This window comes from Cnephaeus nilssonii, assembly GCF_951640355.1.
Source record: "Cnephaeus nilssonii genome assembly, chromosome: 15".
NCBI lineage: Eukaryota > Metazoa > Chordata > Mammalia > Chiroptera > Vespertilionidae > Cnephaeus > Cnephaeus nilssonii.
The window spans coordinates 42,062,880-42,082,811 of NC_137086.1; the positions used below are offsets into that span (position 1 = coordinate 42,062,880).

Below are 19,932 nucleotides of genomic sequence, written 5' to 3' on the forward strand. Positions count from 1 at the left end.
TAATTTTTAAGTTCAGAACACCTGAGAAAGCAATTTTTGATCAATACAAAAGTTTATTTAACAAAAGTTCAATGTGAAAATGGACAGGACTCTATTTTTATATTGTAGTAAAACAGGTGCTGTGGAGAGGGGACATGTGGAAGCAGTTGATTTCTCTGGTAACTACAGCCATTCTTTATACTCGTTCCAAGGCTTCTAACATGATGATACTATTTCCTCGTATTACCTAAGAGAAAAGTAAATTTAAAAAGACCACAATCATTTAACAGACATACCATGATTAAAGAATTTTCACCAAATCATTAATGGTTTTGCAGTATTAAATGTCAATTTGAGGCTTTTTTTCAAGCCACAGGAATACCAAATAACTTGTCTTTTAATCACTCGTGAAGTCATATAAGCACTTTTTAATGAGATGCACGTTATCAAGATCAAAGGCTAACAACTACCCCTTTGAGATATCAAGTCTCCAATGACTCATTTCACCTCCTGATGGACTTGCTTTTCAAAATGCAGTAATGAAAATATATTTGAAATAAACAGTAACAAATAAGCAGGACACAAATAACATACCCATCACTGCCCCTAAGGCAGTGGTCGGCAAACTCATTAGTCAACAGAGCCAAATACCAACAGTACAACGATTGAAATTTCTTTTGTGAGCAGAAAACCGACTTCTGCGCATGGGCCAAAGAGCCGCATGTGGCTCGTGAGCTGCAGTTTGCTGACCACTGCCCTAAGGGATCCATAAATTAATGGGAAAACAAGTGCAATACAATATGCATGTTAGTTTTGGGTGAAGATAAATTAGGAAACAAACCAGAATGAAAGTTGTGGAAAGAAGGCTCTATGAAATGGCATTTTAACTGAGTTTTGAAAATTGGGTACATTTTTTATAAGAAAACTAGAGGCCAGGTGCACAAAATTTGTGCACGGGGGTGGTGGTGGTATGTCCCTCAGCCTGGCCTGCACCCTCTCCAATCAGGGACCCCTCGGACATCCCTCTCACAATCCAGGACCACTGGCTCCTAATTTCTCACCTGCCTGCCTGATGGCCCCTAACTGCTTGCTGGGGGGCAGGGCCAGCCCTGAGAGGAGCCGTCTGATTACCTGACCACCCCTAACTGCTGGTCTGCCTACCTGATCAACCCTAATCGCTGGTCTGCCTACCTGGTCACCCATAATCACTCTGCCTGCCTGCCTGATCTACACTAACTACTTGCTGGGGGCGGGGCCAGCCTAGAGAGGGGCCATTTGCCTACCTGATTGCCCCTAACTGCTGGCCTGCCTACCTAACCACCTCTAACCACTCTGCCTGCCTGCCTGCCTGATCTCCACTAACCGCTTGCTGGGGGGCGGGGCCAGCCCAGCGAGGGACTGTGGTGGCTCTGATCTAAGGGTTGTTATAGTTGTGACGCCGTTAAGGTCTCTGGCCTTTTATTATATAGGATAAGAATTTCTATATCTTATCTGGGGGATAAGGAAAGAATCTAATTGGCAGTAAAAGATTATGAAGGGAAGTGGAAACAAAGATAGTTTGCACCCTATCTTAGAAGGCCTCAAACACCAATCTTAAAAGTGTTTGGAGACAGCCATTGCAGTACATTGAGCTCCATAGAGACAGCGCAGAGGCAAGTGCGAGCCGGCCGGGCACTGGGTGACCGTGTGGTTGCTGAGGAAAAGTAATTAAACATGGGCAAAGGAGATCCTAAGCAGCCGAGAGGCAAAATGTCATCGTATGCTTTCTCTGTGCAAACTTGCCAGGCGGAACACAAGCAGCACCCAGATGCTTCAGTCAACTTCTCAGAGTTTTCTAAGAAGTGCTCAGAGAGGTGGAAGACCATGTCTGCTAAGGAGAAAGGAAAATTTGAAGACATGGCAAAGGCAGACAAGGCTCGTTATGAGAGAAATGAAAACTTATATTCCCCCTAAAGGGGAAACAAAAAAGAAATTCAAGGATCCCAATGGACCCAAAAGGCCTCCTTCGGCCTTTTTCTTGTTTTGTTCTGAGTATTGCCCAAAAATCAAAGGAGAGCATCCCGGCCTATCCAGTGGTGACGTTGCAAAGAAGCTGGGAGAGATGTGGAATAACACTGCTGCAGATGACAAGCAGCCTTATGAAAAGAAGGCTGCTAAGCTGAAGGAGAAATATGAAAAGGATATTGCTGCATACCGAGCTAAAGGAAAGCCTGATGCTGCCAAAAAGGGAGTTGTCAAGGCTGAAAAAAGCAAGAAAAAGAAGAGGAAGATGAGGAGGAAGAGGAAGATGATGATGAATAAGTTGGTTCTAGCGTAGTTTTTTTCCCTTGTCTATAAGGCATTTAACCCCCCTGTACACAACTCACTCCTTTTAAAGAAAGAAATTGAAATGTAAGGCTGTGTAAGATTTGTTTTTAAACTGTACAGTGTCTTTTTTTGTATAGTTAACACACTACCGAATGTGTCTTTAGATAGCCCTGTCCTGGTGGTATTTTCAATAGCCACTAACATTGCCTGGTACAGTCTGGGGGTTGTAAATTGGCATGGAAATTTAAAGCAGGTTCTTGGTGCACAGCACAAATTAGTTATATATGGGGATGGTAGTTTTTTCATCTTCAGTTGTCTCTGATACAGCTTATCTGAAATAATTGTTCTGTTAACTGAATACCACTCTGTAATTGTAAAAAAAGTTGCAGCTGTTTTGTTGACATTCTGAATGCTTCTAAGTAAATACAATTTTTTTTATTTAAAAAAAAAAGTGTTTGGAGGGGACCAAGAAACCAACAATATGCTAGTGAAAATTTCAGTTGGAATGACCAGTTCTAGCAACAGCATTGACAGACAACCTTTGAAAAATACTGGACTTAGGGGGCCGAATGCCCTCACAGTTGAAAATCTGTGTATAGCTTTTGACTCCCCCGTTGTATATTGAAGGGGATTGTTTCCAGAACCCCCTGCAGATACCCAAATCGACAAATGCTCAAGTCCTTTATATAATAAAGCATACAGTTGGCGCTCCACATCCATGGATTCCCGACCACGAAAACACTATTTTCAATCCACAGTTGGTTGACTCTGTGGATGTGAAACCCAGGGACACTGTGTACCTACTGAAAAGAACTGGTGTATATGTGGACCTGCATAGGGTCCACATGGGGAGAGAGTTTAGAGGCAAGAAGAGAAGTTATAGAGAAAAGGCCCTAGGACTAGCATAGTGCCTGACATAGCCATTCCATAAATGAAGATAAGCCAGATACTTATGAGAACACAGATGAAATGACTGGTAACTGAGTTTAAGAATGATAGAAAAATAAGTCAAATTCCAAGGCAAGGGTTCTGTGAATACAGGGTTTGGCCAAAGTAGGCTTATAGTTGTGAGCATGCAAAACACAGTTTATTCTTGTACTAGAGGCCCAATGCACGAAAATTTGTGCAAGAGTAGACCTTCCTTCCCCTGGCTGCCGGCACCGGCTTTTGCTCTGGCCCCACTGGCAGGCACCCAGGACCCAGCGGCTTCCCTCCGGCCCCGGCTTGTCTGGAAGGATGTCTGGTCTAATTAGCATATTACCCTTTTATTATTATAGATAACCTAGATCAGGTCAAATAGAAGCTCAAGGAGAATGTACCTGAAAAGGTTGATTTACAGGAAACTTGAGGGAGTCTTATACCTAGCGGCTATAAGCTGTTTTTCCAGCCCTGATGATGGACTTTTCAAAATGCAGTAATGAAAATATATTTGAAATAAATGGTAACAAATATTGGAATAAGTCATTAAAAAAAATTATACCCCTCTACTGCTCAAACTAAAAAAAAAAAGGGGGCGAGGGGGTGGAAGGGGAAAAAAAAATCAAGTCTAACAATTAGGAACTTTTATCACCTCATAGAGGTCTCTATGCTTTACGATTTGCTAAAGCTAAGTTGTCCTTTTGATTCAACTCTCCCAAGAAACTTAGACTTATCACTAAATGGGTATATTGTCCTGTGCTGGGCAAAGAGAGGGATTCAAAATCTGGGTCTTGCTGAGAAACATCAAAAATTGAACCCTCAACCTTGACAAATTGGGACGACGCTCTTAACTGAGCTACCCGGCCAGGGCTTACCTTGACTACTTTTAAATTTGGGTGTGACAAACTAGAAATCCAGGTTAATTATATACACAATTAAAAAATAAGTGTGATCTGCGGACTGGCAGATATGCATCAAATGGCCACTTGTTAAAAATGCAAAATCTCAGGTTCCACACCCCATCTTATGAGTTAGGATCTGTATTTTTACAAGATTATCTGAGAATTCATAAAGATTTTTTTTTTAGATACTTTATTTCTATATTTATTTTTTAGAGAAAGGAAGGGAGAGATAGAACACCAATGAGAGAGAAAAATCATCAATCGGCTGCCTCCTGCATGCCCCCTACTGAGGATAGAGCCTCAACCCAGGCATGTAACCTAACCAGGAATCCAACCGGTGATCTTTGGTTCCTTGGTCGATGCTCAACCACTGAAACATGCAGGCCAGGCCACAAGCATGTTCTTAACCTTTACTACACATTAATATTTTAACAAAACAAAACAAAAGCACCACTAGGGATAGCTTCAGTTGTTTTGGGGTAGAATCTAGTTTTTTTTTTGGAAAAACTCAGGTGACTGTAAATGCTCTGTACCAGTGGTTAATCTTCACTTTACATTCAAATCATCTGCAGAACTTAAAAAACAAACAAATAAAAAACAAACCCCTCTAAGCTACATCCCAAACTAATTTGATTCTAAGGTGCAATTAAGATGCAGACCTATTGCTCTCTAATAAAGATTGACTATGGGCTTCTATTATAGAATAGGGCTAAAAAAAAAAAAGACTTCCAACAGCTATTTCAAGCCCAAGGACCTCAGAAGGTTCTACGTAAGATGCAAATCTAACTTAAAGGTAACTGGGATATTAATCACAGTTGAATGATTGCCAAGTGTTAAACTCAAAGCAAGATGGAAAGTCTAATGCTGCCTGTAACTTGCCAAACTTCAGTTTAGTTCAAGACTTTGATAGAGGAAAATTAATGCTTATTCCAAATGAAAAATAAGTCTCTTAAGAGAAATGTCACATCTTTACTTACCACCATTCCAATATTGTTCTGTTGCCCACCAGTTGCCATCTCCACACATTCATCTATCACAAGATTCATAAAGGGATCAAATCCCCGTAATATTCCTTGGACATGTCTGCCACCATTTAATTTCACTATAAAAAAAAGAAAATGAAGTTTTAAAAATTAGGTGGAGTAAAACCCAGGTATATGAGATGTGCAATCCAATATCCTTACTATATGCTAAGCACTGAGCTAAACATTTTACATTTACTCCCACATTTAAACTTACAAGAATCCTGTAGAATTATCCCAACTTTTTACGAGGGAACTGAAGTATAAGGCTTTTAAAAGTAACTGGTTCAAGGTTATACAGCTATTGTGTGGTAGGGCTTGGATTCAAACTGAAAGTTGCTTACCTATCTCTAAAGCCATGATCTTAACCCCTACAAACTTCAAATACTATGCAGGTCAGATCTTTAGTTCTTGTCTATGTCCTTTGTGTTTTTTTTTTTTTAAAAAGATAAAATTTCAAATATCACAAAATAGAAAAATCCTGTTAATTTTGTGAGTGAGGGAGGGCTTATATGAACTTTTGAAAAGTTTGAAGTACGGTGTAATTTATTAAATTGCAAAAATTAGGCAAATAAAACTGTCTAGTTAGGATTTTGCTAGACTTGCTTCTTCACTCATCAGAGGCTGTGTGCTTTGAATCTTTATAAAGTTGCTCCAAACACTGTATACTGCCAAGACATTTGTAAAGAGCAACTGAATAATTAAAAACAAAAAAGAAAACTTACATGATAACTTCTTGTCCATAAATCTGAAAAAGCAAAGAGATAAAGATTATGTAACTGCTAAAATTATATTTACACAATAGGAATAAGTAAATTTAAAATAGTAAAAACCCTGTACTTCTGTAAAGGATGAGTGGGTAATGGGCTACCCTAGTTAGTACTTATACAAAGTAATGTATTTTGGGAAGGGGCAAGATAATAAATAAGATGGACTAGGTTTATAATAAATTAATACACATTAACTTGAGTCTTTATACTGATGTGAATTACAAAAACATTTTCGTCGTTCAATACTGACCTAATTTTCAATGGCTGGATTTTATAGCCGTAATAGAACAACAAAGATTTTATTTTGGTTATTTTAAAAACCAAACAAAATTTTGAAGAAATTAGAAGTTGTAATCAAACCACATCCAATCCAATAGCTATATTTGAGACAATAAGTGGAGTTTCATTTAATATTAAGTTTTATTCTTCAACACATAATTATAGTTTAACAAAATAATTGGATATTTTGAAGATTTAAACAATTTAAACAAGAAAATCCCATCTCAGCAGAGTACTATACCGATCTAGTACAGGATGGTTAACAAAGGGTTGGAGATCTTCAAGTAACGAGGGCGAGCGTGGGGGAGAGATGGGGCCGGGACTTCGAATAAGTCGAATCGGGGAAATTCAGGGGCCTAAGCTGCCTTGGGTAACCAAGCCGACCAAGCAAAAAAGGGGTTTCTGCGCGGTTTCAGGCCCGGCAGCGTGGGACCCTGGCTGGGACCTGGGCGGCCTAGGACCCGAATGCGCGCGCCAGGTGCACTGACGGGAAATGGAGGGGCACACGGAAACGCTTCCAATCACCCGCAGCCCCCGCAGACACTTACTTTTTTAACTCGGGAGGGTGAGCCTTGCTCATGGTGTCCAAGCGAGCTCAAAGACACTTCCGAACGGAATTCGCGGCCTCTCTGGCGCTCCCGCGGTAGGCCCGGCGTTTTGCGTCTGACGTCGCCGATCCGTTAGCCAATCGATTGCCGGCAACTTTCACATTTCACCTCGCGATACTAAGGGGAAGCCTGGGCGAGCAGACCAGTCCCGAGCTTCCGGTTGCGTCGCCAGCGATTGGCCAGAGCAGAGGGGTGTGGCCTCGGGAAGTCCTGGATTTCGTCTTCTCTTCTGTGAGATTGCGATGCGTGTCCGGACTCTTTTAAACCACACGGGTTAATCCCTAATTTTAGTGGATCGCATCGTTTATCTTATTAATATATAGCAAATGAAAATAAGCTCTAGATACATGGGCCCCTGATAATTCTTTGGAATGTATTCCCACAGCATATTGTCTTGCGAAGCCTAGGGTTTAACATCGCATTTAGTGAACTCTGCACCCAAGAGTAGGTCGACATGCCTCAGTTTCCAATAATTTGAGTCCAGGGCCCGGAAGCAGATTCCCGACTGGATGGTCTTGCTATTCTTGTAACACTGCCTACAGATCCCCACTTAAATGTAAAATGTACCTTGATCCCATACATAAAACATTAAGCACGACACACAAACTCGCTGAGGTATTGATTTTCAAGTCAAAAACATAAGTGTAAAAAGTAGTCTTTGACTTGTTCTCAGTTAAGTTACCCAAAATAGGGGAATCCACATTAATGAATAAAAATACAATAGGGATTAAGGAAGACTTGGAGCAAAATAGAAAAGCCTTGGTGATTCTAAGTACCAGCTGGTTCTCTAAAATTGAATTCATTCCTAATATTTAGGAAAGGCTCTACAGGGGTGGGCAAAAATAGATTTATAGTTGTGAGTACACAAAACACAGTCTTTATTATTTATTTATTGTATTTTCCATATGAACTGTCAACCTACTTTTGCCCACCCCTGTATTGAAATGCCAACGATAGTAAAGACTTAGTTAAACTAATATATTTTATATTCTCTTGGTACTCAAAATCCTAGACATTGCATATTCTCTAGAGGGGTCATAACAGTATCTTTTCTACCTCTGGCTGTTAGTGTTTAGTTGAAACTAGAAACCTGACATACTAGCAGATAATGAATCCTTTTTTTTTTTTTTTTTTAGTTTTATAGTTTCTATCTTTTTACTAGTACATTAATGGACTTCAAGTAAAAGTGCCTTCGTCTGCCCTTGAAATTTTTCCCATTTACAATGACCAGGTCCTGCATCCAAACCATAACACATAACTTTCACTCTTCTGGACCTCATAAGAAACTTATTTCACACATTACAAGGAAAAGCATTCTTAGAAAGTTATATATTCACTGCCCAGATATAAAAAAACACAATAGTAGAGGAAAATTAAACCTTATTTATTTTTTAAAACCAGACCACTAGGAAAATATATCACAGTCTTGAAACAGCAAACAGACAAGCTATTTTATCATTTCAAGTAATAAGTTGGTAAAAAGACAAGCTCCTTATCAAAACAGTAAGGTTCCAGAGCTGGGGTAGGAACACTGTATGCTGCAAAGGGCCTGGCAAAAGTGGTATTTGGTAATGGGGGGCTGCCCCTCTATTTTCTCCCTTGACCTTCCTGTTGCCAAAAGATTGTCTCGTTAGGGCTCTGTTATCTGAGGGGGCGAAGTAAGCAATACTGGATTCAGGTTTCATTCCTGAAAACCAGGTGTTTCCCAAACCCAGTGCTTCATAGCTCTTAATGAAGCAGCAACAGTTCCTCTCTCACTGTTTATTCCGGGATACTGGTATACAGCACAACCAAAACCCTCTTTCCCTTCAAGGTAGCGTACCATGGCAAGATTGTCCTGTCATCCTGCTGTAGACAGGCTTAGGACCCATCACAGCAGCCAGTGAGAAGGAAGGTCTGCTTCCATACCCAGTGGGACACTGCCTCTTGTGTTTTTGGAGGGTTTCTGAGCTGAAAGGTGTCATGTGTGAGCATTAAAATGCATATCCATACCTTGGACAGAAACGGATATCCAAAGGAACCTTTTCAAGTTCTTATCCAAACTACCTCTCCCAACTCCCCATCTTAAATGAACTTTATGCCCTTGTATATAAAACCAAACCAAACCAAATACTCAGAAACGGTTTTTCCACTTCTAAATTAGTAACCTCATGGATTTTGTTTCACAGCTTATGGAAAATGGTGTGGTAATGCTTCTGGTAAACAGGAGGTTGGCAACAAACAGAAACACCTCTCCTCATCTCCCACCAGACCACTGGCAGGTTAGAGGACCCTGTCAGCTTGTTGGTACCTCAGAGGGCTCTGGCTTGGTTTGAGGGAAATGCCTGCTGCCAGGATAAGCATTTGCCACATAAAATTTAGGCTCTCAAAAACTCTCTGACCCAAACTTTAGCACCAGTTTTTTTTTCCCCCATTTCACTTTCTAGGATTAAAACATAAAAGAACCCGTGTCCAGAGGCAAGTGACACATGCCTTAAACTTGCTGCCATCCTTAATTTCTTCATCCTTAAACTGCTTAAAAGACCAAAATTCGCATTCTTCATTTTAAATAGATTCCTGCCCTCAGCCTCCATGGCCAATGGCAAAGACTTCTATTTCTGAATGGATGAGAGAGACTCCTTCATCTTCTTGGTCATGGTTGGAATGAGGTTCATATGGTCATCCACACACTTGGTCACACAACTCTCCAGCTGCCGCTTCACCTGACTCTCTTTACTCCCCGCATCTATTGAGTCTTTGGCTTTGTCGTTGCAATGCATGGTGCACCGGGCCAGGCGGTCCTGTGGCAAGAAGGAGGAGAACAGAGAAGGCTGAGAAGTTGGCCTTTATTTACCGAGTGCTTTATCACGTGCCAGGCCTTGTGCTACATACAGTTAAGTCCTCACTTAATGTTGACATGGAACCGTGGCGAAACGATGTATAATGATACCAAATGTACCACAGGCTAATTTATATACAGGAATCAAGTTCCTTTGGTTTCTTATCAATGTTATAACAAATGACCTGCTGTGTTTGGGCTTGACATGTATGATCTTGATGAATTAAAGAGACCCTATAGTGAAATTAACCAAGACTATCCTGATTGAAACAGAGGGTGGCACCAGAAGGGCCCAGAAAGAGCATTACTAGAAAGCAGGTGAGTGACAGAATAAATTGTACAGAAGTCCCTCCCAGGAAATGAGAACTAGAGACCACTTACTCAATTACTTTAGTACCAGTTTTTTTCCATTTCAAGACTTACAAACATCTTGATTATTTAATGTCTGTCCTTGCTAAAGAAAAACACTCAACAATTACTTATTACATAGAAGATATTCTATGTGTCAGGAACTCTCCGAATGGGGGATACAGCAATGAGTAAAACAGATAAAGTTCTTGCCCTTATAGAGCTTATATTCCACTAAGGGTAGATAAACCAACAAAATAAATAAGTGGATATGTTGAGGAAACCGTCGGATATATGAATTTGGAGATCAGGAGTGAAGTTGGTCTAAAGCAGTGGTCGGCAAACTGCGGCTCGTGAGCCACATGCGGCTCGCGAGCCGCTGTTTGCTGCTCTGTTGACTAATGAGTTTGCCGACCACTGGCCTAAAGATATGTAGTTGTCAGCATATAGATGATAATTGTAACAATGAGACCAGAGAACTAGATAGAAAAAAGGTTCAAGAACAGCCCGGGGACTTCAATGTTTAGAGGCTGGAAAGGGGAAAAGCCAGCAAAGGAGGTCATAAAAGGATGGCTAAGGAGAGAGGTAGACAATCAGAAAAGTGAGGAGTCCTGGTAGCCAACTAAATAAAGTGTTTCAAGGAGGGCCAAAGTGATCCACTGAGTAAATGAAGCAGATAGGTTGAGTGAGATGAGGAATGAGAAATGACCACTGGATTTAGCCCAGTGGAGAGGAGTGGCAAGAGCAGTTCTGGCACAGTAGAAGAGTAAGTCTGACTGGAGAGGGCTGAAATGTTATACAGCAATTCAGGTGTCAAAATGTCAAAGACTCTATTTATAAAATTAGGTGTCAAAATAAACACAAAAATCTATTGGAGTTTCATGATTTTGAAGACATTATTCCTATCAGCAATGTTAAAGAATTTTATGTAGCAGAATATAAAAATGTATCACATTAGATATAATTTATCCATGTGAACAGAATCCCAGACTATGAAGAACTGAATAGAAACGGGCCCTGCTTCCCCCAAGTTCCAGAAAAATATACTCAGAGGGAGTAAATTGAAGGGAGTAAAATGAAGTTGTGGCTACCCTTTGCTCCAGCCAGGGATTTGGGGGACTCCTATTGACCTCAAAGGGGCTTGTGAGGCAGGGAGTCAACAATAATAATGCTTCATATAAATGACTGCTCCTTAGTGACATGGGGAATACCTTCTGTGTGTAGCAAGTAGGGGCTACACCCAGAGCGTGTAAATCCACAAAATGATGGTAGGATCTTGCTCTAATCTACACGCGTTAAGACAAGTGTATTCCACTTTCCTGGGGATTCTGCTATTATATGAATGAATGAATATATGTTTTAGAAAGATCTGCACTACACAGCACACATACATATTATATTTGGTAACTACAGAAAAAAAAAGCATAGGGCCCTTGGTTACGAAATCCCTCCGTAACTCATTGTTTCTATGGGAAATACAGTGCCCCATCTCCAGTATTGTGTCCAAAATTTCAAACTCTGTGAAGACTGGTTGACCATAGCACTGTCACCGATGTTAACAGAACCAAGACACTACAGCCAAGCGTTCTGTAACAAATGCTTGTCATCTGCAAAAGAGCAACAACCAGGACTAGAGTCCCCTGTCTAGGATATTGCTCACCTGGAACTTCTCCAACTCGCTGGTAACCAGGGCCTGGGCTTGAGCCAGAGGTGCGTGGCAGCGCTCAATGCACTGGTGCACCTGCTGCATGGATGCCTGGCTGTCCTCACAACAGCCAGCGCTGCACCGGAACATGAGGCCCTGGGAAGGGAGGGCAGACAGAGGTCAGGTAGGAAAGCCCCAGGGACAGAGACGACCAATGGAGTGCCACAGGGATTAGGGGGAGGGTCTCTATAGTTGCACCTCTCCTTAGACTAGCCACCAGGACGTTAAGACCACAAACGGGGACATTATCCTCAGTGCCTCGCACAGTGTTTCATAGTCTTCTTGCCTCTATCTCAGCGGCAACTGCTGCCTCCAGGGCTGGTGGACACGGAGGCGGCGGTGGGTCACATGAAGCCAAATTCTGAGAACCGGGTGCCTACACCCCAGAGTTCAGAGGCCAGCAACCTAGTAATCTAAGTTCCACCAGGGGGTAACCCATCCATAAATGAATGACAAGGGAAACTCACTATCCTTTCAGGGAGGCAGGACCAACACCACAAAGCATCAGGGGATCAAAGCAGGACAACACATACACCAACGGCCTGTGGCGTGGAGACCTGGGCCTGACCTGGCCGCGGAGGAGGCAGGGCACGCCCGCCTGCCGGCCTTTCACCTTGGCCGTGCTCTTTCAGCCTCGGCGGCGCACGTGCAGAAGGGGCCGGGCAAGAGGGGAAGGCGGAGGGGCAACACCGCACACCCGGGGCTCTCTAACCCTGGTCCCGGACCCCCTTCACCCCCGTGCAGGTCGGGGTGGTAAACGGCCTTGAGCCTGGCGAGGACGCACAACTTTCCTCCGCTCCGCCGAAGTGCTAGAGTTTCTGCCCGAGGGCAAGGCCTGCTTCCGGGGCGCCACAGCGACCCCAGGGATCCCCACTGGGTTCTGCGGGGCGGGGGGCGGCTGCGGGAAGGGGCCGGGAGTCGCGGGAAGGGGCCGGGGATGTCGGACCGCACCGCCGGGTTTCCCTCGCTACCTGCATCTTCCGGATATTCTCTCTCTCCAGACTCTTCACCATGGTGTCCACCGCCTCCTGCACCCGAAGCTGCTGCACGTCCGCCATGGCGACCCCGCGCTGCACCGCGCCGCGCCGGCGCCCACATGGACTCCGCGCCCGGACCCGCCCCCTCGCCGCCGCTTCCCGGGTCACCACGGCCGTCCTTCCCTGCCCACGCCGCCGCCTGGCGGCCGAGAGGAGCAACTGCACGCCGCGCGCGCTCCCCCCGCCTCCGCGCGCTCCCGCCTTCCCCGCCGGCTCCCGGCGTGGGCGGAGAGCGCCCCGCCCTAGTCGCCTCCGGGAACCGATGGCTCATTCACTGGATCCTGCTCCGGGCACCGCGACTGCCTTTCTTTCTCCCCTCCCTTCTCCTCTTCCTTCCTTCTCTTCCAACTCTCAACACATGTTCAATACGTACAATTGACGTACAGAAAAATGCTTAGATCTTAGGTGTACAGCTTGATGAGTTTTAACAAACCTGCTCTTTCCCAGTCTCTGCCCTTTCTCCCCTTATTCCCTCACTCCCCTACCCCAGGTAACAACTGATCTGCTTTCTGTCGCTGAAAGGTTACATTTTCCCTTTCTGAAATTTTATATGTAGGGTGGGCAAGAGTAGGTTTATAGTTGTTTGGTATGGAAAATAACACAATAATTAATACATAATAATACAAGAATAAACTCTCATAACTGTAATCCTACTTTTGCCTACCCCATATGTACTCTTTTTTTTTTTCTAACTTCACCTAGCATAAGCTTTTGAGATCCAGCCCCGTCATTGATTCCTGTTCATTGCAGAATGGTAGCCCATTAAATGGACATAGCACAATTTATTTTTCCATTCCCCTGTTGACATCTGGGTCTTTTCTAGTTATTAGCTGTTACGAATAAAGTGGTGACTGAACATTCTTGAGTAAGACTTTTGTAGACATAGATTTCCATTACTGTTGGGTAAATATCTCAAAGTGGAATTGGTAGATGTATGTTTAAGCATCTATAAAACACTAGTACTCGGTGCACGGATTCGTGCACATTGAAAGGAAATTAATTAGAAGGTGGCCAGTGGAGCAGGACTGGGCGAGAAGGGCCAGACATGCCCTGGAGCCAACCTCCCTGGAGCCAACCTCCCGCAGTCCTTCCCAGGTGCCTGGAGAGTGAGCAGGGTCCCTCTGGCAGGTGGGGTCCCTCCGCCTGGCCTGTGGGGATTGGGCCCAAACCGGCTCTCTGACATCCCCTGAGGGGTCCCGGAGTGTGAGAGGGCACTCCACAAAGTTGCTATGTACAGGGTGTGGAATGCAAACGCAAGTGTGCAGTAAACCAGATTCTGGGCGGACAGTGCCCTAGCAACAACATAACCCACGGCCCAAGGTGGAACAACATAACGCGCGGCCCCATGAGGAATCAGGCTCCCTCCTCTCTGGTTTCGGGGTGTGTCACCCGAGAACTGCTGCTGCCAAGTCACTGCAGCTTGGCAGCTCCTGCCCCCTGGTGGTCAGTGTGCATCATAGTGACTGGTCAGACAGTAGGAGGGACACTTAACATATTAGCCTTTTATATATATATATATAGACTAGAGGCCCAGTGCATGATTGAATCATGCACGTGTAGGGTCCCCTACATGCTTTCGCTTTTTGCGGTGGAGATGGGTGCCTGTCCGCTGGTGCTGGAGCAGACAGGCACCCTGCTCCCCCACTTTTGATGGTCCGCGGCCGCTGAGGGGGGCTACCCTGCTGTTGAGAGGCGCAGGGGGTGGGACTCCCGCCCCCTGCGCCTCTCAACGGCCGCTGAGGGGGGCTGCCGCGGACACCTGGCTACCCTGCCGTTGAGAGGCGCAGCTGGGTGTCTGCAGCAGGCCCCCTCAGCGGCCGCGGATCTGGCCGTTGAGAGGCGCAGGGGGCGGGAGTCCCGCCCCCTGCGCCTCTCAACAGCAGGGTAGCCCCCCTCAGTGGCAGCGGATCCGTGCCTCTCAATGGCCAGATAGGCCACCCCGAGTCCCGCCCCCCAGCCTCCCGCCGCCCAATCATGGGCGTAGCGGAGTGATGGTAATTTACATGTTACTCTATTATTAGATAGGATTATCAGCTTCAAAGGCAATGCAGAGGCTACAGATATTCAATTGATGACGGAATATTTACATACCAGCAACAGCAAGCCGTTTCTGAGCTCCTGGAACAGTTCTCTCTGGAATGCCCCACCTTCCACCTCCGACTTCCCTATCCTATGCATTCCACTTATTCAACACATATTGGGCCCTTGCTAGACGCAAGGCACTGTGCTAGGTAGGGGTAAGGGTCCACAGGGGAGCATCAGTGAAGGCGAAGGGGGCAGACAAAGGCAATGGAAGAGATGTGCTCTAGGGGATGGTCCAGGCTGGCAAGAAGGAGGTGAGGGGTTCAGGTGCCTCAGGAAAGTTTTCTTAGAGCTGTTTGCCTGGCACACAAGAGGTGAAGAGAATGCCATGCCAGGCACAGGGAACTGCTGTGAACAAAACAGAATGTGAAATAGCTTGAAGCTTTGGGGACACCAAGTGATTCTGCTGACTTGGATCCTGGAGTAAAAAGGAGACTGATGAGTCGGGGGACACAAGGAAAGGGGCCCTGACATTGGAAGTTAGGCATTTGCTGCCATTGGGCACTAGGTGGCAGGAGAACTCTGGTGTGAGGGTAGGGGGAGGCGTGGGTCAACCTACGTCCTTTCAAGAAAGCTGCTATTCAGTGCTCGCTTCGGCAGCACATATACTAAAATTGGAACAATACAGAGAAGATTAGCATGGCCCCTGCGCAAGGATGACACGCAAATTCGTGAAGCATTTCATATTAAAAAAAAAAAAAAAAGAAAGCTGCTTTCTGGATGGACCTAGAGGGTATTATGGTAAGTGAAATAAGTCAGTCAGAGAAAGACAAATATCATATAATTTCACTTATTTGTGGAGTCTAACGAATAATATAAACAAAGGAAACAGAAACCGACTCATAGATACAAGAGAACAGACTGATGGTTGCCAAGGGGTGGGGGTTGGGAGACTGGTTGAAAAAGGTAAAGGGGTTGAGAAGTACAGATTGGTAGTTTCAAAATAGTCATGGGGACGTAAAGTACAGCATAGAAAATATAGTCAATAATGTGCTAATAACTATGTATGGTGCCAGGTGGGCACTGGATATATCAGGGGAACACTAGCCACCATGCTGTACACCTAAAACTAATACAAAATAATATTGAATGCAAACTGATTGGGAAAAAAAAAAAGGTTAAAAAAAGAAAGCTGCTTTCTTCAAGCACAGGCTCTCTCTAGCCTAAGTGCTGGTAAAACTCCCTGGTCGCAGCGGCTCAGGGTTTGAGGCATCCTTTCCAGTTCAAACCAAACTAGAGCTGTCTCCAGCAGCCACTGGCATCAGAGTCATGCCAGCAATTACTGCAATGTGCCAGGCACTGTTTTAAGTGCTTTACATGGATTATCTCATTTAATTCCCACAGCAATCCTACGAGGTGCGTACTTTGTTATCCACTTTTCTCCCACTCAGAAAGAAAACTGAGGCCTAGGGAACGGAAGCCACCTGCCAAAGGTTGTACATGTAGAAGCATGAATTGGTGGAGCTAGACTTCAACCTGAATAAACTGACTCCAGACTTTAGAAGTAGAAACCTCTGTCATGACTTACTTAATGTTTATACTCATGTCTCCATATTCCACTGAGAGGTGTTTCTTTCTTCTTTTTTTAAAAAAATATATTTTATTTATTTTTTACAGAGAGGAAGGGAGAGGGATAGAGAGTTAGAAACATCGATGAGAGAGACACCGATTCAGCTGCCTCCTGCACACCCCCTACTGGGGATGTGCCCGCAACCAAGGTACATGCCCTTGACCGGAATCGAACCTGGGACCCTTCAGTCCGCAGGCCGACGCTCTATCCACTGAGCCAAACCGGTTAGGCTGTTTCTTTCTTCTTTATAGCACAATCTGACACTCTCCACTTTCCCCCCTTATTGCTAATGTCACACTGAATTTCTCCAAGTCCTAATTGTAGGAGCCCAGTCAACCACACTAAAATGAATTTAAAATTCCGTGAGTAATGCAGCCTTGTTAGTTTGTGTATATGAAATGAATGGTTCTTTTTTCAAATATATGTTTTTATTGATTTTTTAGAGTGAGAGGGAGAGGGAGAGAGAGAGAAAAACATTGATCATCTGCCTCCTGCATGCCCTCTACTGGGGATTGATCCTGAAGCCTGTGCGCCCTGACCAGGAATCAAAAGGGCAACCTTTTGGTGCATGAGATAACAACTCAACCAATGGAGCCACAACGGCCAGCGCTATGGTTTTGTAGTATTAATGAAAAATGATTCCAATTGCAGTTGGCTTTGGAAACCAACTGGGAATTAGGTGGAATCAGAATTTAATATAATTTTAAGAAACTCATTATAATGGTGATCTTATCTAGGGTTTAACAGTAGGCTGGCAAGATGTGAATAGATTCAAGAGATCTATATATATAAAAGTCTAAGCGACTGGCTGACTGACCAGTAGCTATGATGCGCACTGACCACCAGGGGGCAGATACTCAAGGCAGGAGCTGCGGAGCTACAGCAACTTTGCAGAACTCCATCTCACACTCTGGGACCCCTAGGGGAATGTGGGACTGCGGGTTTCACCGGATCCCTGCAGGCCAGGCTGAGGGACCCCACTGGTGCAGGAATCCATGCACCAGGCCTCTAGTATTTACATAATGGTAGGATATTTATAATCATAAAACATTTGCTTTATTTTATATTTATATAGAGCAGTAAACAATAAAAATCAAATCCAGACTTAGTAAGAAGAAACTTTAATTAAAGAAGATTATTTCAATAGGGGAAGGAGGACTACTTTAAAGGTGGAGGGGATTACTGCAACCAAAAAATCTGCAAACCTCTGGAGAGTTAGGCAAGAAGATTTTTTTTTTTTTAGTTAATCCTCACCCAAAGATATTTTTTCCATTGATTTTTAGAGAGAGTGGAAGGGAGGGGAGAAACACAGAGAGAGAAACAGCGATGTGAGAGAGATACATCCATTACTTGTCTCATGCACGTGCCTGACCAGGGCGACCAGGACAGAGCCTACAACCAAGGTAAGTGCCCTTGACTGGAATCAAACCTAGGATCCTTTAGTCCATGGGCCGATGCTCTATCCACTGAGCCAAACCAACTAGGACAAGGACAAGAATAATTTTTTTTTTTATAGAGCAGTAAACAAAGCTAATAAAAACCAGGTGTGGGGAAAGAGGATGAAAGGATGGTGAATCAGGTGTAGATCAGATTGTTTTACCTTGAGCAGCCTTTTTTCTGGGAGGGACACTTTGGGGGAGCTGTGTGCTGGCTTAGGCTGAAGGTGGGCCAAAGTTCAGGGACCTGGAGAAAGGAAAAAAGCTTCACAAAAAAGTTTGGTTAGTAACATCTTGTTCAATTGACTGATCAATAGGGACAAGCAGTTCAGTCGATCATTTATAAGGGGAAGAATGCGAATTTGGAAGCTCTGTGTCTGGCCTTGTCATAAGTGAATAAGGAAGGCATGTATGAATCTCATAAAAGTCTTAGGGGAAGGGTGGTTCCTTGCAGGAGGCCTTCTGGAACACAAAGGGTGGGGGGACGTCTTAATCTTCGCTGTTTTCCAGGATCACTGGGCTCAGGTTAAATTCCACCTTGTCCAGGAAGCAGTTTTAGAGGTCAAGTAAACTGTCTAAAGGTGACACAGCTAAAACACAGTGGGAATGGTACTCAAATGAGACCTGGTAGACTCTAAAACGCACACATTCTACCCTACTGTTACTGGTCTCACTAGTCTAACATTATAGAAATGGCTTTTATCAACGGAAGCATTTCTCACAGCACTTGGTGGTGAGGGTGTGTGTGTGTGTGTGTGTGTGTGTGTGTGTGGTAAGTGGGTGGATTCACTGCTATTATATCTTTTAAGAAATATTTACAAAACACCATTTTAATGTTCATTGCAACGTTACAGTTTAAATAGAATAAATTCTTTTATTAAAATCTATATTTTTTCACTCCCCCCTAACATTGTATTTTGAAAAATTTCAAACTTATTATGAACATCTACCAATATAGTTTCTCCTAGATTTACTAATTGTTAATATTCCTTTACATTTTCTCTCTCTTTCTATATATATATTCTCTTTTCTGATCCACTGGAAGTAAATTTCAAACGTTATGACTCTTCCCCCCTAAATACTTCAGTATGTACCTCCAAGAACAAAAGTCTGTCTTACATGACACAATAGCATCATCACACCAAGATCCTTAACATGACCCAGCAGTATCATTTAATATGAGATCACATTCAAATCTCCCTTATTGTCCTTCCAAGTACTCTGTGGTTGTTGTTTGTTTTTTTTCTCCAGCCAGAATGCAATTAAGGATCACATGTTATATTTACTTGTCATATCTCTTTGGTCTCTCTTAATCTAGAACAATCTCTCACCTTTTTTTGTCTTTTATGACAATAAAATTTTTGAAGACTTCCAGGTTTCATGTCTTATAAAATGTTTCACAATCAGGATTTGTCTGATTGTGCCTGCATGCTTAGATTTGGGTTAAACATTTTGAGCAAAAATTCTGTATAGTGAGATGCTATTGCAGGTGTACTTCTGCTATTATATCTTAATGTCACAAATTTTCTTCTACTTTTATCTGTAACTAAATTTCTTCCTGCTTTTTTAGAGAATCTTATGCAGCCCTTCTCCTTTAGGACTGCTCTTTCATATTCCCTCTGAAGATGGTTTTCCAAATGTGGGCCGTACTCATTAGTGTGCAGTGAAATACATTCAGGGGTTTGCAACCAGCACTTTAAAGAACAAAACAGAATGGAATAGAATGAAAGAGAAAATATCAGAATGCATGGTAAGGGTTGAGGATGTTTTGTAAAAGCCCTTTTCCCCATTCTCTCTATATGGACATGTGTAAAATCACATTTCTTACTGTTGATAATGGTCAAAAGTTTAGGAAGTCCTGTGCTAAAGTATTATATAGGTCACAGATCTAGGTTCTGTTAAACACAGGTCTACGAAGTCCATCTTGGGCTGAGCATCAAACTCTTCCTGTTTTCAGCCTGCCTTTGACAACCACTGACAGAGCCTCTTCCCCTTTCTCTTCCTTCCTTCTCCCTTATGCAATTGCTGTGAACTCTCAGGGGCGTGGTGACAGGCCATGAGTTAGTGTCTCTGAGGTCTGAGGTAAATAGTTATTATTGTTGTTGGGAATCCTGTCTTTCCCTCTCTCCCACTCTTATTACTTTGGTTGTT

At 43.6% G+C, this 19,932-nt stretch overlaps 2 protein-coding genes and 1 pseudogene across 3 annotated transcripts; 1 reads left to right on the plus strand and 2 right to left on the minus strand.

The window, feature by feature from the left end:
• Positions 1-33: 33 nt before the first annotated feature.
• On the minus strand, positions 34-6,846 carry SNRPG (small nuclear ribonucleoprotein polypeptide G). The gene is made up of 4 exons (XM_079791860.1): positions 6,726-6,846; positions 5,854-5,876; positions 5,084-5,208; positions 34-226 (listed from the first exon to the last, which is right to left on the minus strand). Exons 1-4 carry the CDS (start codon positions 6,755-6,757, stop codon positions 176-178), a joined length of 231 nt encoding a protein of 76 aa, XP_079647986.1. The 5' UTR covers positions 6,758-6,846; the 3' UTR covers positions 34-175.
• Positions 233-5,077, plus strand: LOC307111773 (high mobility group protein B1-like; annotated as a pseudogene). Its single transcript has one exon. The product of its transcript is annotated as a high mobility group protein B1-like (transcript).
• A 1,302-nt stretch (positions 6,847-8,148) lies between the features above and the next one.
• On the minus strand, positions 8,149-13,206 carry FAM136A (family with sequence similarity 136 member A). Its single transcript, XM_079792448.1, has 3 exons — positions 12,628-13,206; positions 11,612-11,752; positions 8,149-9,565 (listed from the first exon to the last, which is right to left on the minus strand). The coding sequence occupies exons 1-3, from the start codon at positions 12,712-12,714 to the stop codon at positions 9,377-9,379; spliced, it is 417 nt and encodes a 138-aa protein (XP_079648574.1). The 5' UTR covers positions 12,715-13,206; the 3' UTR covers positions 8,149-9,376.
• Positions 13,207-19,932: the final 6,726 nt, after the last annotated feature.